The sequence below is a fragment of the Lissotriton helveticus genome, chromosome 6 (genome assembly GCF_964261635.1).
Source record: "Lissotriton helveticus chromosome 6, aLisHel1.1, whole genome shotgun sequence".
NCBI lineage: Eukaryota > Metazoa > Chordata > Amphibia > Caudata > Salamandridae > Lissotriton > Lissotriton helveticus.
In genome coordinates, this window is record NC_136067.1 from 1,355,123,097 (window position 1) to 1,355,142,272 (window position 19,176).

Genomic DNA, 19,176 nt, shown 5'->3' on the forward strand with positions numbered 1-19,176 from the left:
TTGTTAACTAACAGGAACGTGTTACTTCCAGTCCCGGTACCGGCTTGGGGAGATAATGAAAGGGAAGAAGGTGGAGGGGACTTTCCTCCCTTTTCTCTGAGAACAAGAAAACAGCATGGAAGGCACCCAGAGAAAACTGGCCTGGAGGTGATCTGGAGATGTGCAGCCAGCACGGTAACTCTCACTGCACCTTATGACCTGCTTATGTTACACCTCTGTGTGACAGCCGTTTTAGGCCTGTCAGCAGTGGATTTACTGGGAGGAAGTTCTTGAAGGCGACACCACATATTTAGCACTTCTTACTGTCAGCATGTGTGTCCCTATATGATGCACAGGGTGCATCATATTACAGTCTCAGTGCATGCAGGCATGACACTTCTAATACAAATGATTCTTTAGACATGTTATGCCAGAGTGATGCGCATTACCATCACTCTTGGAACCCGTTACTTGGACTGTACTGACTCCGGTACAGAATTCTACTCTGACGTCAAGATCCATGCTGGTTACTGGTTCTCACCACCCCAAAATCAGTACTAGTGTTGGAAGGTGATCCGGTGCTGATGGCCATGTCAGACCGCAAACTGACTTTGGCTTGAGCTCAGGTAATATTGTGTTACGAAATTACAAAGGTGCACCGGACGTGCAAAGTGCTAGTTATGCTGCCCGACTTGATCCAGCTCAAGGTAGGATAATCTACTCTAGGGAGTGCCTGCTTAATATTGGTAAGAGGGAGGGAGGAGGGGAGTCTAAACCTCCTATAATTACTAGGGACAACCAGAATACCTTAAACTGCGGTCTACTGAACTGCAGATCCCTGGTAAAACATCATACAGAGATCTCCAGCATGGATGCCCTGTTTCTCACAGAGACGTGGACTCCCACTGACTCGTTGGTAGAATTGGGCTTGGCCTGTCCGGAAGGCTTTACAATTTTTCACAAACCCAGAGCAGTGGGGAGAGGGGGAGGAGTTGGGGTGATCTTCAAGGAAAAATGGGATTTCTCACCCTTTGAGATAGAGGCGGGGACAGGGATAGAAATATTGGGCTTCTCTTTGCAGGAAACAAAGGGGAGGCTAGTCACGGATATGGTATGTTACAGACCGCCAGGATCAGATACTCAGTATCAAGTACTGTTTGACACTATCACCGACCTTTCCCTAGTGCATTCCAGAATGATATTAGGGGACTTTAACTTGTGGGATAATGGGACTCTAGGTACTCACCTGAGAGAGTTGAGCCATATATGTGAGAATTGTAGCCTCGGCCAGCTGGTTCAAAAGCCGACACATCAGGGAGGGCACTTGCTGGATCTGGTATTCGCTAATCAGACGGATACCAAGATAATTGACATATTGCCGCAAAGCTGGTCGGATCACTCTTTAGTGCATTTTCACATTTTAATTCCCTGATCGGAGACAAGCAATAGCTGCCGGACTACTTTCCGATAGGGAAGAGAACGGGCCAAAATAATCAATAACAAGCTTTACTTGACACCCCTAACCAAAATTTGTTTGCTTCATCTAGCTCCATTGAGGAAAACTATCAGGAATACTGCAACTTCATTGACAGATCCCTGGATAAGTTAATACCCATTAAGAGAATAAAAAACAGGAAGAAAGCCTCTGCCCCTTGGTTTAGTGTGCAATTAAAAGCCTTACGCTCTAGCTGTAAGAGGGCGGAGAGAAAATGGAGGAGAAACTATGTGAATGTAGATAGGAAGGAACTCAAAGTAGCTTAGGCCTGTTATAAGGAAGGCATTGTGAAAGCCAAAGCAGAGTTCTTCACCGACTCCATTCTGCAGGCTCCAAATCGACCTAAGGCACTGTTGAGCATCGTGCAGAATTTCTCACATCCAACTTGTACTAGCAACAAGGTGGTCGCCTCACAGAAACTCTGCGACTCGATCGCGATACATTTTGAGGAAAAAGTTAGTAAGATTGTGGGCGAATTAGGCCCCAATAATAATAACAACTGGGACGACCGGATTAGTAGATCAGGAGAAGAATCTATAGCAGTCTCCTGTTCCAGGTCCCATCGGAGGACCGGTTTAATGAGCTGGCCTTGAGCATTACATCTGGCTCTCCCCGGGACCCCTTGCCTCATAGAATTTGGAAAACATCTGGTAAGGAGACCCTCCCTTGGTTGTACCAAATTTGCATCCAATCTCTAGAAGAGGGAGTAGTCCCGGAAACTTGGAAGAGGGCGATAATTACTCCACTGCTCAAGAAACCCTCCCTTGATCCCCTGGTTCCAGCTAATTTTAGTAAAACCTTGTCTGGATATCTGGAGGACAACCTCCTACTAGACAAGGATCAATTTGGCTTCCACCCGGGCCACAGTACGGAGACTGCCTTGGTCACCGTTATGGACAATCTTCGGATGCAAGCAGACAAGGGAGAATCTTCCGTTTTAGTATTACTTGATATGTCGGCCGCATTCGACACAGTGAACCATACAGTACTGTTGGAGAGATTAAAAACGACGGGGGTAAAAGGATGCGCTTTGCAATGGCTACGCTCCTACCTAACTGGAAGGCAACAGATAGTGTCATTGCCTCCCTATGAGGCGAGCCAATCTTCAGTTGCGCATGGGTTCTGCAGGGATCGGCGATTAGCCCCATCCGCTTTAATATCTATCTGCGTCCCCTGCTCTCTTTGATCAAGTCCTTCGATATCGACCTAGTCAACTACGCAGACGACACCCAATTGGTGTTTTCCCTGAAAGGGAAAGGGGCGGTATCGATGGACAAGTTTCAAGAGTGTATACAGTACTGTTGGAGAGATTAAAAACGACGGGGGTAAAAGGATGCGCTTTGCAATGGCTACGCTCCTACCTAACTGGAAGGCAACAGATAGTGTCATTGCCTCCCTATGAGGCGAGCCAATCTTCAGTTGCGCACGGGTTCTGCAGGGATCGGCGATTAGCCCCATCCGCTTTAATATCTATCTGTGTCCCCTGCTCTCTTTGATCAAGTCCTTCGATATCGACCTAGTCAACTATGCAGACGACACCCAATTGGTGTTTTCCCTGAAAGGGAAAGGGGCGGTATCGATGGACAAGTTTCAAGAGTGTATGCGCCAGACAGCAGGCTGGCTCAGGTAGAACTCTCTACAATTCAATGGGGGGAAAACAGAGGTGCTGTTCTGTCCTTCCTCTAAGGTGCATCAAGCGTTAATGCCAGACTTTAAGCTCACGCCAAAGGATGACCCCCTGACTCCGGCCAAAACTGTGCGCAACCTGGGAGTACAATTGGAGGGTAACCTCCAGATGGAATCCCAGGTTAACAAAATGATCAACGTTTGCTTCGTGTTGTTGCGAATGCTATGGCAGATCCATCGCTCTTGCCCAAGGACATGCGTTCCCTGGTGGTACAAAGTGTAATTCTCAGTAGACTGGACTACTGTAATGCTCTGTACTTGGGAGCACCACTGTACATCATACAGAGATTACAGAGAGTCCAGTCTATGGCAGCTAAACTGGCTCTGAATAGGCAATGCAGGACCTCTACGACTGCTGCCTTGAGAGATCTACATTGGTTGTCTATCAAGGAGAGGATCCGTTTCAAGTCCCTATGCATCGTGTACAAAGCGGCACACGGCATGGGCCCTATCCCTTTACGGGAAAGATTTTCTTGGTATAATCCGGAAAGACAGCTCCGCTCTTCCAATGTAAACTTGGAAAAGACCATCAGCTCTAAGAGAGCCAGGATGGGCGGTAGAGCCTTTGGCATGGTGGCGGCTCAACTCTGGAATGATCTTCCCCTGTCTATCAGACAGTCCCACATGCTAATCGGCTTCAGAAAGCTGGTGAAAACTTGGCTATTCCCGAGGGGTGATTTCTAGCTCGCCCACTGTAATGACGGGTCGGTTCCACTGTAATACCTTCTGAAGTTCTAAGTGCCAGGATACCCGTAGGGTGACAGTTTTGCGCTATATAAATGCTTGATACAATACAATACAATACAATAGGAAGGACACTTTGCCAGCTAGGTTCTACAAGCCTTTTCATTCTGAGTCCACTTCACAGTACCTCCACCTTGCAGAGGTACTGCTTTAGCATGTATTCTAAGTTGCGAAATCTGTGGTTAGAAGTATCCATCAGGAGAACAAGTTACTTACCTTCTGTAAAGTTCTTCCTGGTGGATACTCTTATCTAACTGCAGATTCCTCACTGTCCTCTCACCTCCTTGTTCTGTGGAGTGACCTTGTTAACATCTAAAAGGTCCCAAGTTAGTACTCAGCACACTGCCACTAACAAGTGTTCATACTCCGCGTCTGAGTCAATGGAAAGTGAAAAGATAAGAAACTGATGTCAACATTCCAGGATGGCACTTGTATGCAGCTCACTGATGTCAGCATTCCAGGATGGCACTTGTATGCAGCTCTGGTTTGTTACCGCTGAGGCACCATGGAGCCAAGCACCACTTTTTAGCAGCATATGGAGGGACTGCTATGAAAAATCTCCTGAGCAAGTCTGGTGCCTGAGGAATATTTTAAGGTGAGGAATCTGCAGTTAAGAAGAATATCCACCAGAAGAAGTGTTACCGAAGATAAGTAACTTGTGTCTATGAAAGTCTGATCTGTGTGGAGAGGCATATGGGAGCTGGAATTATGTCATGTCATATTGTTATATTTCCTCTTTAATTAACTAACAAATATTTCACCTACCTCCATGGGCACCAGTGCTCATGTAGGTTACAACAGTTATTGTTTAGAGATTCTTCTTTATCATTAATTCCAATTCAGGGTTCATGACCTGATGAAAGAGATTTTCTGTTCGAGGCAAATGAGCTGCAGATTCTACACTTTGCATTAGATCGCCACCTGGTGTTGGGCTTTGATGATTGCATGTTGTTGTCGTCTTGTAAGAAGTCTTTTGTAGTCACGAGATAGGTGACTCCTCCCTTGGATGATAGTGCGCATGGGCATCAGCTTCATCCTTAGATTGTTTTTTCCACCACTGGGTAGGGATGAAATTTTTCCGCTCCGGTTCGAAATCTACTTTTCAAGTACTTCGACGCGTAAAAACTTATTCAAAGTTCACCTAACTACTTTTGATATCGACAAACATCATCTCGACTCCGTCAGCTCGATTCCGGTCATCGACGCGGGCCGTTGGGCCTATCCACGCCGTGAAGCCTACACCTCATGGAAAGGACACCATTCAAAAGATGCCCCAAGTGTGGAGCAAAGTTTCCACACAGTAACCACCACGAGGTCTGTAACCTGTGCTTATCGCCAGAACACGACAACTCCAGCTGTACAGCCTGTGCGTCCTTTCGATCCAAGAAGACCATTCGACATCGGAGGGCCCGTCGACACGACATGCAGATATCAGCTCCGGAACCGGTGGATATCTTCGACGAAGAGGTTCCGCTCGTTCCCGAAGAGGATTCAGATGATCTCCAAATCGTTGGGTCAGCGCGTGAATACTTCTGCCCCTGCCCGATATACAGCACCCAAATCGAAGGCAAAGGTCAGCACTCCGCCTCCGGGGCCCTGTCGCGACCGAAAAAACACTTCGAAAGCCCCGCCATCGAGCCCGGCTCCGAAGAAAATACTCAAGCCTTCCGGTAGCTCTTTACAGAGCAAGCCACACGTGTCGATCCCACCCCCTCCTTCGGCACCAAAACCGAAAGAAGTCTCGGCTCCGAAACCATCGACTTCTAAAGACAAACCTATGAAGCCAGCGTCCGACGCCTCGAAGCCGACGACACCAGCTTCTACTCCGAAGCCATCCTCTTCGGTACCTAAACCTACAAGGCCTGATTCCGATGCGCCCAAGCCCCCTAAACAGCCTACGACTCCAAAAACAACACCTTTGGTGCCGAAATCTACGCCAAATGACACAGTAATAACTCCTAAGGCTAAAGACAAGCAGCAACCACACCCAGAACCGAAATAATCGGCACCGGTAAAGGTTCCGCAATCAGAAGAACTTTTTCAACCTAATCCTCTACAAAAGAAGATCTACATTGACCCTAAAACAGGTGCTGTATCCACTACACCACACCGGAAGAGGAAATTAGACACAGCACCTGCACCTGCAGTGCCTGTCAAGAAGAAGAAGAACTCTGCCACATCTCCTATGCACCCTTCTTCTCCTATACTTCCTTCTCCTGTTCCTCCTAACAATTCACCTCAAATTTCTCCTGAACACTCTCCTCTTCATTCTTCACATTCACCTCAAAATGATGATGAGTATAGCCTAGGGGGAGGGGTAGACCCCAGATGAGCCTTTCCCATACCCTATTGATGATCCAGACTGGGACTACCCAAACCCACAAGATGTGCCAGATATTCCTGACCCACAGTCATATCCATCAAAGCCTTCTCCCCCAGAAGATAATATTAGTTTTGGGCACTTGCTGAATAGGGCTGCCATTTACCATGGGGTCACTATGCATTCAGATGAGGCAGAGGAAGATTTTTCGTTAGATACTTTGGAACAATCGCAAAGGTCTATTCAAATTCTTCCTATGATTAAAGGGGTCATCAAACTTGCTCCAGAGGTATTTAAAGATCCTGTACGTGCTAGGATCCTAAACCCTAGAATTAAAAAAAGTACAGGCCTGCTCCTGGGGATCCAGCCTACATTAAAGGACAACTACCCTTAGATTCACTAGTTGTCTCAAATGCTGGGAAAAGGGCAAACTCACAGACGTCAGGTGAAGCACCTCCACCTGATAAAGAGTCTAATGTGATAGATGCTTCAGGCAAGAGAATAGCTGCATAAGCTACCAATACATGGCGTATAGCTAACACACAAGCCCTCCTTGCAAGATACGACAGGGCTCATTATGACCAGTTAGAAACACTACTACAACATTTACCTGACCAATATAAGGCGCAGGTAAACAACCTTATACAAGAAGGCAAATTACTTTCAAATGCCTCAATCAAGTGTGCACTTGATGTAGCAGACACTGCATCTAGAGCTGTAAACACTAGTATCCTACTTAAACGTCATGCGTGGCTACGCCTTTCAGGATTTAAGCAGGAAGTGCAAACTACCATCTTAAATCAGCCATTTAACCAACATCAATTGTTTGGACCAGAGGTAGACACAGCACTTGAGAAAATGAAAAAAGATACAGATACAGCCAAATATATGGAAGCTTTGCAGTCCACACAAGCTAGAGGCTCCTTTCGTCGCTCCTTCTATAGAGGAGGCTCCAAGCAAACTGGGGCAGACAATACAGCTTCCTTCAAGTCCAATACTCAAACATCCTCTAGTAAAGGATATTTTAGAGGAGGCTATAGAGGCAACAACAACAAGGGAAGAGGTCGGGGTAACAACAGTAATCGAACCTCTTCCACCACAAAACAGTGACTTCCCTCTGCTCCCCCAACAGCATTCCTCTCCTGTGGGGGGCAGATTAACACAGTTCCTACCTGTCTGGAATTCCATCACAACAGACAGGTGGGTAAGACAAATTATCCAGTATGGTTACTGCCTCGAACTTACAGCTACCCCTCCAAACATACCACCCAGGCAGCGTCCAATGTCTGCAGAACACCTTACTCTGCTCAAACAAGAAGTCCTATCACTTCTTCAAAAGGATGCTATAGAAATAGTTCCTTTACAACATCAAGGAACAGGGTTTTACTCACTGTATTTTCTAATACCCAAAAAGGACGGGACACTAAGACCAATTCTCGACCTCAGACCCCTCAATCATTATATACAATCAGATCATTTTCATATGATCACTTTACAAGTGCTCCCATTGCTGCAACAGGACGACTTCCTTACAACACTAGATCTAAAGGACACCTACTTCCACATTCCTATACATCCTTCTCACAGGAAGTATCTAAGGTTTGTTCTGGAAGGACAGCATTATCAATTCAAAGTCCTTCCATTTGGGGTAACAACTGCACCAAGAGTATTCACAAAGTGCCTAGCAGTAGTAGCAGCACATCTCAGAAGACAACAGATACATGCCATCCCTTATCTAGACGATTGGCTCGAAAAAGCCAAGTCATTCAATCAGTGTGTCCAACACACACATCAGACAATTCAAACATTGCACAACTTAGGGTTCACGATCAACTACACCAAGTCGCACCTACAGCCCTCTCATGTACATCAATATTTAGGGGCTACAATAAACACGTCTACAGCTTTAGCGTATCCCAGTCCAGCAAGGATAAAGAGCATTCAAGCCTTAGTCACAAACTTCCAACATCAACACTCTCTCCCAGCCAGAGTGTTCATGAGAATAATAGGCATGATGGCATCTTGCATTTTCATTGTACCATATGCAAGACTGCAAATGCGTCCGTTGCAGGAATGTCTAGCACAACAGTGGAATCAGGCTCAAGGGCAACTATCAGACCTGGTGTTGATAGACAGCAGCACACATCGCTCTCTGCAGTGGTGGAACACCAAAAACTTGACAAAAGGGCGGACGTTCCTCAAACCAATTCCACAACTAGTACTCACAGCAGACGCATCTCCCGCAGGATGGGGAGCCCATCTCCTACATCATACAACTCAAGGACAATGGACCATACAACAAAGATTGTTCCATATCAATCACCTAGAGGTGCTAGCAATTTTCTTAGCACTCAAAACATTCCAAGTACAAGTACAAATCAAAGCTGTCTTGATCCGGACGGACAACATGACAGCTATGTACTATATACAAAAACAGGGGGGACACACTCTCTACAACGGTCCCAGCTTGCACAAAATATTTGGAGATGGGCCATTCCACAAAACATATATCTGTTAGCAGAACACCTTCCAGGAGTTCACAATCAGATAGCAGATCTGTTAAGGCGACAGACACACAAATTCACGAATGGAAACTACATCCGCAATTTCTTCAACCATTCTTTCACAGGTGGGGTCATCCAGAAATAGATCTGTTCGCCAAACACGAAAACGCAAAATGCCCAACCTTCGGCGCCAGATTTCCACAACCACTGTCCAAGGGAAATGCGATATGGATGAACTGGTCAGGCAGATTTGCGTACGCTTTTCCGCCACTACCACTAATAGTGTGCAAGCTTCGGCAACAGTCGCTCAAACTAATTTTAGTAGCTCCCACATGGGCACGCCAACCGGGGTATACAACTCTGCTAGAACTATCCCTAGTTCCACACCAAAAGCTACGTCTCACACCATCCCTGTTAACGCAGAACCATGGAGACATCAGACATCCAGACCCAAATCAACTGAATCAGGCGATCTGGCTCCTGAAGTCTTAGAGTTTGGTTATCTTAACCTACCACCAGACTGTATAACCTACCACCAGACTGTATGAACATCATTAAAGAGGTCAGGAGACCTACAAATAGAGCTTGCTATGCTGCTAAATGGAAAAGATTTGCCATTTATTGCAACAATAACCAAATTGATCCCCTGGATGCATCTATACAAAATATCATTTGCTACCTTCTACATTTACAAATATGTCACTTGGCATATTCATCCATACGCCTATATCTTGCAGCAATTGCAGCATATTTACAAAATAGACAACACCTGTCTCTTTTTCGAGTGCCTGCTAATAAAGGATTTATGGAAGGATTAAAAAGAATCATTCTCCCCAGGTTACCACCCTCTGCAGTGTGGAACCTAAACGTTATTCTTACAAGGCTCAGGGACCGCCCTTTGAACCTCTACACAAATGTGAACTGCAATTCCTCACATGGAAAAGAGCTTTCCTTATTGCTATTACCTCTCTTAGGAGAGTAAGGGAGATACTGGCTTTCACTATACAAGAACCATTCTTACAATTACACCGTAACAAAGTGGTTTTGAGAACTAATCCTAAATTCCTTCCAAAAGTCATTACTCCTTTTCATTTAAATCAATCTGTAGAGTTAGCTGTGTTTTTCCAAAACCCGGACTCTGTAGCAGAAAGAGCTCTACACACATTAGACGTTAAAAGAGCTATTCTTTATTATATAGATAGGACCCAAATCCTTTCGTAAAACAAAGCAATTGTTTGTATCTTTTTCTCCACCACATAAAGGCAATCCCATCTCTAAAGCTGGAATTGCAAGGTGGATTGTAAAATGTATACAAATATGCTATCAAAAAGCAAAACGTACATTAACAGTTCCTCCTAGAGCGCACTCCACACGCAAAGTAGGAGCCTCTATGGCTTTCTTAGAGAACATTCCCCTAGAAGACATCTGCAAGGCAGCAGCATGGTCTACAACACACACCTTCACTAAACACGATGGTGTTGATGTGCAAGCCAAGCAGCAAGCTGCAGTAGGCCAAGCTGTTCTAAAAACTCTCTTTCAAACTACTGCAACGTATACAGGTGACCACCACTAGGGTAGACACTGCTGCACAATCGATGCAAAGTGTAGAATCTGTAGCTCATATGCCTCGAACGGAAAATGTTACTTACCAGTATGCATCTGTTCTTGGCATGTAGAGCTGCAGAGTACTACACGCCCTCCCGCCTCCCAGGGACCTGTATCTGTTCCAGTTTTATCTTAATTAGATATACACGCATGGACATCCTTTCTTTACTTCTACTAACTCCATCATTTCCCATCATGGCGAAAAACAATCTAAGGATGGAGCTGATGCCCATGTGCACTATCGTCCAAGGGAGGAGTCACCTATCTCGTGACTACAAAAGACTTCTTCCAAGACAACAACAACATGCAATCATCCGAGCCCAACACCAGGTGGCGATCTAATGCAAAGTGTAGTACTCTGCAGTTCTACATGCCATGAACAGATGCATACTGGTAGGTAGCATTTTCCTTTCCAAACTTATGAAAATTTCCTCAATAATGCTTGGCTATATTCCACAACTAAGTATTAAATATTCAGAGGGAACTTCTAATATTAAAACAGGAATTACAATCACGGTTCCAATAATGACCATATCGGAAAGATGAAGAAAAGGCAGTCTAGCTTTAAAAAAAACACCACTTTACATGCTGGCATTCTTAAGATGATAATGCCAAGTTAAGAAGAAAAAACAAGAAAAAAACACACAAGTCCAAGTGTGCAACAGGTTGTTAGCTGGAAACTCATGAGTGGCTGACGGCGTTACCCATGGAATGGAGTAATTTGTCAGCTTTGTGCTTCGAACATTTATTACACAGATAGAACCTACACCTTCTGTGCTCACCATAAGTGTCAGTGTCAGAAAAGCACCAGCCACAAGAGCACAAGAAGTTGTACCCAAGCCCTATACACATTATCGTTGAAAATACACAGGATGTCCTTGATTGTTTTTCACAGCACAGTATTTGTGGAGCATGGGCTACACTATGCCTTCGTTTGTCACTTCTAACCCGCAGAGATGCAACTGATGGAATTGTCCTCTTTCCCACTATTGGTCAGGCCCCCACAGCATATACTACGACTAGCTGTATGTCTGTTCTCATGAATGGCTCCTATGCCACTCCTGTGTACTTACTATTTTGAATGGAAACACGCACCATTTATGATCGGTTCTCACTCACTGTTGTTTCAAGTTTTTGCTGCAGATCTGACTATGGTGGTAGATGTCTGCATACTTGCATAACCATGTCTGTTATCACATGTTTTATAAAACACCTGTGTATTTGCAGCCTCACACCTGCAGGAACATGGACTGAGATTTCTCTGCTATACATTTGCAAAATGCAAACAACACTTTCTGTTGGCCACATTGTACTCACACACACTTTACTCATCCTGTCTCCACATATACTACTTAAGCGTCATATTTTTGTGGCCAGTTTTCCATATTTCATTATTTTCTGATTTAAAAAATTTGTGTTTGTTTCCCTCACACATAACCATGTAAATCGTAACAACCTTCGGTTCCTCATTTCCTGGTCAATTGCACAATATTTCAAATTATTAATTAAAACAGGTGGAGGACGTTTCCGGTAAGAAAATATGACGGAGACTTAGGGCCACATTACGATGTCGGTCGAAAGGTATTCCAACCGACTCCTTGTCGGAATCATTTCCAACCAACTCGGGTTTGGCGAGTCTGACCGACCGATTACGATGGTTCCGAACATCGTTCAGTCGGACTCTCCTTGACTTCAATGGGAGCCTGTGTTCCAACCGACAACACAGGCTCCCATTGAAAAAAGGGGTGGGTTCATAAAACCTTGGACCCTGTGGTGGGCTCCCCATGGTGCCTGCCACACTGTGCATGGTTGGAGATAGGGGTCCCATGGGTAACCCGCAGGCCCCAACCGGAGTTCTCCGGGTGAGGGGGGCCTGCTATGGGCCTTCCAAGATGGTGTCCGACAGCCGATCCGTGTCAGACAGACCGAGTCGGGAGGGGATGTCGGAATCCGACATTTTAATCAATCAGTCGGAAACGCGGCCCGTAGAGCTTTACGATTCGGCTTCGACCGACTCGGACTCTCCGAATGCTGTTCAGCACCGATTAGGAAATGTTTCCGAGTCGGTCAGAAACATGGCTTCCAACACGGGCTCGGTCAAACCGAATGCTATTCGGATCCTTTTCGACAGACATCGTAATGAGGCCTTAAGCTCCTAACAGGGCTATAACTAAAAAAACTGTGGTAAACAAGTATGCTGTTAGAAAATGGTAACAGTAAGAATGTCCAGGTAGCCGTAGAGTAGGTTACAGAAGAAGGTTTATTAAGACTTAGTTACAGTTTATTAAGATGGTAAGTTTCAGGTAAGTAGCTGGTAAGTAAATAGCTGGTAGCCTATAACTTACAGCCCCAACAGGAGCAGCCTCATTGCTGCTCAGCCTCCACATTCCAACGGACACTCTGCACCTCACCAGACACGCAGGCATTCCATTACATCACCAAGCACTCAAAGAAGGTATGCCAAACAAAAGAAGAGGAAGGAAAGTCTTTGAATAAGTATAAGTAGCAATCAAGTGGGATTGACAAGAAAGTCAGCTAGTAAAAAGCTGTCAGTTAGCAAGAGCTACAAAGGTAGAAATCAAGGGTGCCCATGGAAGCAGAACTCTCTCTGATCTTCCACTATGCCTCTCCCTAATTGATACATTTACTTAAGGGCCCACATCTTCAGAGCAAGTTGAAGTGAGAGAGTGGAGGTTAGTAGGTGCACTTCTTTTTATTTCACCAGCTGGCCTGCTTCTAGAAGAGCAGGCATGACAGGATTCAAAGGAGGAGCTTTTCATTGTAGACTGAATGCCAGGCTAAATTAAACCTGTATTAAACTTGTGTTGCAATATGTGTTAAATGATCTAATTCCACAGTTTACATTAGTACTGAGACTTCTTCTTGCTGCTGAACCAGCAGGTCTGAAACTCATTGAATATATGGTTTGTTGTAGGTGGCCCCAGTAACTCCTCAGAAGACTGGACCTGAACTAGCCACATCTGGACAAGATCCTGCCAACTCGAAGAAAAGCAGATTTGGCATTGGTAGCCTTAATGAAGACATTCTCACCCCAACATTATGTTGAATCTGAAAATCCGACCACCCATTTCCGAGCTAATTGCAGAGTTGCTTAATGGAAGAGATGAGAAAAAAAAGTGTCGGCGATGGGCGGGGACCTTCAAAATTTGATTAGATTAAACCAAGCTGTCTCCGTAATTGGTTTCACCTCATCTTATTGTGTCCAAACTTTTTGTATGCAAACTGTTGCCTCTGAGGTTCTCAGTCGAGTTCTTATCCCATGCATATTACCCTGAAAATACAGATGGCCTTTGTCCGCTGATGGGTTCAGTAGAGTCTTACAGGTGTAGGCACATGAAGGACTGGGTGAGAGATGGTTAGACAATATAGAGGTGTCTCATCCTCACTATAAAATGTGGTTCTGTCCTTGCAAAGGATACCCAGGGGGTTTGTAAATTGTGGTTGCGTTTTGGTTGGTAACTCTGTGACGGTATGGTACTAAAATATTGTAACAATATTGTCCAACAGAAATATTGATTCCTAAATAATGTTCACAAAAATATTGCCCAGTTGGCTTTGAAAGTAGATAATCTACGCCCAGTGGCACAATAATTTTGCAAATGAATTTTAGGACATCAAATTTATGTCAGGTATTTTTTATAACATTATGTAGATGCATAAATCATAGCAAAAAGCATCATAAGCAGCATAAAACAAGATTAATAATGAGATAACCAGGTTGGAGTACAGGTGTGCCTCAGGCACAGTGTTCATACATATCGATAGACATTAACGTACACTCCTGTATTTGAGGTAGCCGAAATGAAGATATTATTGAAAGGTAATCATGGAGCACCAGGCAGAACCATAATGATCTTTTCTCCTACCTTGTAGGATGTGCCAGCTGCTCTGTTGGAAAACTCATTTATCTGTAGTGGTGTTTTTTTAATACCTGTTACTGCAACAATGCTCTGGCTGACCGATCTTACCAGCCAAAGCCATATCTCTTCCTTATGCTGGACTCTGATGATCCTGTAGTGTTGTGAGCTAACATTTCATTACAGCTCACAGTAGAACAATCTCATCAACCTGTGACTGTGTGAAGTCATAGAGCCTATAGAAAGTTACTGTTATAGTTACAACAATAGTTGGAAGAAAAAGCTTGTGGAGACTGGTGTTATAAAGCAGAGTTAAGAAATAAAGAGCATGCTTAACTACATCAAACTATGTAGGTAGTCTAATCACTAAAGACTTTTGGCACAGTCAATAAAGAGAATTTGTGCGAGTTAAAGGGTCTTATTTTTCAATCTCTTAAGTTTTCATAATTTATTCAATAAATATTAGTCTTTTCAGCATCAGAGGTGAATATAATCCACTAATCAATATTTCAATATAAGAAAGAAAACAACATTTGTAAGTATAACAGATAATTTGGTAATATTACAACAAGCATGTTCCATAAAGGGATTTCCCTAATCTAATTAAATTCAAATGAATAGAAATAAGGTGTCAGTTCAGATACCCAATAAAGAGTTCTGATGAGAGATTAAAAGCTTAAGCATAAAGCCTCTGCACATCAATTAAGAGAAAGATCAAACTGGAAAGTATTCTCAGCTAAAAATCAGCAGACATCTGATCAAACTGGAATAAGATTAGCCATCTCCCATGAAGAGAGGTATGTTCTCAAGAAACTCGGAGATGGGTCTCCAGCAAATGTGAGTGAGAAAAGCTCCCCTTTACTCTAAGAACATGCACTGATATAATCATAGAATATTCTAGATGGTAACATGTTTCACTTTCTTTGTTTACAACATCCAGTAGGATTTCATTAAACCCTTGGAAATTGGTAAACTTCAACTGCTAAACATGAAGCGTTGGGCACAGCTAATCTATTTACTTTTACTAAAATACCAGACTCATCACTTCAACTCAATGACGAAACTCAACAAAGAACATTGCGATGCATAACCCTATTGATACTCACACTACCTCCACTTCAACCGCTTTCAGAACAGCAAGCTTTTTCAGGCTTCAAGTTCAGGCTTTGGACTTAAGGGACATAAACAATTTTAAACCTGGGCAAATTATTTCAACTCCTTTCTCTTGTGACATCAACCATCCTCTTGCTACCACTTGACCGAGCGGGGTTTTCTATATTTTAATCTTCAGGTGTAATCAATAAATAATCCCCACCATTGGTCCTATGGACCTTTGTTTGTTGACAAGGAGAAGTCAACATGAGCAAACATCAAACCATGTAGGCAATAAAATCACTAAAGACTTTTAGTACAGTCAGTAAAGAGAATGTGTGTGTTAAAGGGTTTTATTTTTCAGTTTCTTTAGTTTTCATTAGTTAGGCAATAAGTACTAGTCTTTTAAGCACAGCATCTGAAATGAATATAATCCAATAATCGATATTTCAATACAAGAAAGAATACAACGTTTGTAAGTATAACATATAATATGCATGTCCCATAGAATAAGGTGTCCATTTAGATACCCAATAGACTTCGGATGGAGATTAAATGCAGAGCATAAAGCCTTGGCACATCAGTTAAGGACAAGATCAAGCTGGAAAGTATTCTCAGCTGTAAATCAGCATGCATCTAATTAAACACGAATAGGCTAATGTAGAAAGTAGACATGTACAAAGATCTTCTTTGGTACAATAGCCAAGGTTTATTTCAAGCTTGAACAAACACCTCATACAGCTTTCTTGTTGCCCTTTAACTCCTTCTGTTTGAACCCATACATTCTAAGAACCCTACAGTTCCCATGCAAGTGAGAATCCAGAGCTCATGCTGATATTCCATGATTTCACATTCTACTAACTCCATCTACAGGATACCGCAGCTAAGCAATCTCCCATGATGATAGGTATGATCTCAAGAAACTCAGAGATGGGTCTCCAGCAAATGTGAGTTAGAAAAGCCCCCCTTTACTCTAAGAACATGCACTAATATAAATACAGAATATTCTAGATGGTAACATGTTTCACTTTCTTTGTTTACAACATCCAATAGGATTTCGGTAAACCCTTGGAAATTGATAAACTGCCCAGTCTCTCATGTCTTCACAGTGGACCACAGGCACAAGTCCTTGAGAAGATACTTAGTCCACATTTTGCGGTTCAGACAGCTCTTCCCATGAATCATAGTTCCTGCTGTTTCCTCTCCTCCCGGTGTGCCCCTTACTATCAGTTGTCTAGTACAAAACAAATGCCTATTCACTAACTAACAGAAGGCTTCTGGAAAAGTACAGTATCTACAGCAAAAGAGAAAAACATCCAGTGCAAAACAGCTCAATGTGAAAAACAGTGCTACTGAATTTGTTTGCAGTTAATGTGGCATCCGCAGATAAGTTAACTTAAATCAGCACGTTATTATTTCTTATATATGTTCACATTGTCTAAGTATGATTACCTATTACAAATTTCCTTCAAATGTATGTGTTATTTAACATAAACTTTTGCATCCCCATTGGCTTGTTTGCTGGGTGTAGTGGCTAGACCTAAGGGCATGAAGTGTCCTTAAAAGCTTACTCAGCTGGCCCTTCTGATCGCAAAGAGGAGAGTGGCCATCGGATGGCTGGGGCCTGGGAGGTCACACCTGGAGCAAGGGCTGAAAGACTTAATGGAATGGGGCAACAGAGGAACAACATATGTGATTAGAGGGCATGGATGAGCGTGCAGCAGCATAGTTTATGGTATAGGTACTGCTACTTGAACGTTTCACAGATGAGGGTGACTCCAGTTCAATTTCCCCTACAGATGTTGAAGGGTGATTCAGCAGCTGCAAATATGCTTGAATAATTTTAATGACGATCAAATAAGTACTGTCTTCCTATGATGCAAAAAGACTTTTACTTTTTGGCTTGGTTCATGTAATGCTGTATGCTTGCTTCAATAGGGATTTCTGTACTTATGCCTCAGCTGACATAAGTGACGCAATTTCCTCATAGGAGTTCTAGTGTTCCTGTTACTCTACCTTCCTATGACATAGACTTGAACCATAGCACTGTGTGTTTGTTTATGGCAATGTGTTTTTTTACATTTGTTTATCATGAGAAAACGAATAAAATACAGTTTTAAAAGAAAACCATAAACGTTTGCACTTGTCTGTTATATGTGCGTTTATATGCAATATGAAGAAATTTGCTGAATCAGTCCCCCCCTCTGATGGTTGAATAACCATCACAATTTCCCACAAATATATTGCTACGGTGCACCTTTCCTCTCTGCTTTGTCACCTGTTTTTATTTCTGAGTTTCAACTTCTTGTATATCCTATTCTTTCTTTCTTCCATTTCTAATTCTTCTTTCTTTAGTTTTTCTCTTTCTTTATTGTGGAATAACATCAAAATCCTTTTTATAAAGCATATGAGCATATTGAACAAAGGACAATGCTCGATACAGGTTTTAATATGACTCTAAAAGTCCTCGTCCTACAGTCACAAACCAATTGTTGATGGCAGAAGCTCCCTTACCTAAAGTTCCTTACACACTAGTAGTCTCTAAAGATTCTAATTCGGGTTTCAGATCAGAAATGTTGTTTGCAAATTATTCAATCATTTTATTTTCCGATATGTATGAACAACAATGCTAAAACTTCAAAATGTTACAGACTCTGCCAATAATAAGTCTAAAGCTGATCAGTCTTGCAAAACCATTGATATAATAGCTACTAATTATGTGTTTACTGCTAGCAAAGCAACAGATGTATTAATAGTCAGTTTATCTTCTACAGTAGATACCTTTCTAATTTTCTTGTCATTTGGAATTGTTCCTCGTGATGGAATGATTGCTTCAAAAATATCTCCTACCAATTGTGTCTCATCATTGATACTACATTTTTCTGTCAGATGTGATCATGGTTGAAGCATCTATACTATTTACATGATAGATTTTGGGAAACAATAACGCTAAATAGCAAATTCCTTCCCAGTAAGCGGGTAACTGAAAATATGCGTCCTGTCCGCAGACATATAAAACTCCAAGAATAACTGCCTCCTCTTTCGTTAATGTTTGAACAGACCCTCCAAGAACTTCAAATGTGTGTTCACAGCTACTTATCACAATGTGTCTTTTTCTAAACTGGTTTCCCGTTTTGTAAATGCATAGTTTCCCATTTTTGTCGTCTATCTTATTTTAATTTTGGATATATCATTTTCTTCTTGTATCATCCTCTTTCTTCCAAACATTCATTAAAACAGCTTCTTTATTTGCCTTGTAAAACATGTGAGCTCTCCTTTCTTATAATGCCAATATAATGGTTTCTTTCTTATGCCTTGAAAGTGTCTATAACTGTAGGGGACCTAAAGAAATACCATGCAACTTCCATATCTGACGCTTGTGGACAATGGTTAATTCTTTTCTGAAGGGAAACTTTCGAAATGATCATGTCATAATTAGAAAAATATTATTCAGACCTTTCTTTGTCTATAAAATAAACTAAGCAATAAACTACATATAACTGCATATGAAAGTTGTATTTGGTGATATATCACATCTTCTGTGGCTAAGGAAAGTGTGAGTGTGCAAACATAGCAATCCTTAGTGTCTAAAGGTTGGGTGTATTCCTGAACTAATTTTGAATAAACATTTGTGTGAAATTGAATTTTGAGACATGTATAAATTAATCTTCTCATCTATTGTATGTGCAGGTGATGCAGGTGTAGATCTAAATGTTTTGGTCTCTAGGATAAAACTCACTTCAAGTAGAAGAACTATAAATGCTAGCACAACAACTAGTAATGTGACAATAATCACTATTCCACACTTAGCCCTGGTAAGGACATGCATGTTTGTCTACAGTCAGACCTTTAATAGAATATAGTAGCAGGCAG

The 19,176-nt window shown here is 42.6% G+C and overlaps 1 protein-coding gene across 2 annotated transcripts in view; it reads left to right on the forward strand.

Moving 5' to 3' along the window:
• The window catches only part of FAM120B (family with sequence similarity 120 member B), a 970,087-nt gene extending 952,650 nt beyond the window's left edge, over positions 1-17,437 (forward strand). For both annotated transcript variants that reach the window (XM_078649083.1, XM_078649082.1), the window contains one exon: positions 13,269-17,437. In XM_078649083.1, the coding sequence (XP_078505209.1) occupies positions 13,269-13,281 (13 nt within the window). In that variant the 3' untranslated portion in view covers positions 13,282-17,437. The remainder of the gene's footprint in view (positions 1-13,268) is intronic.
• Positions 17,438-19,176: the final 1,739 nt, after the last annotated feature.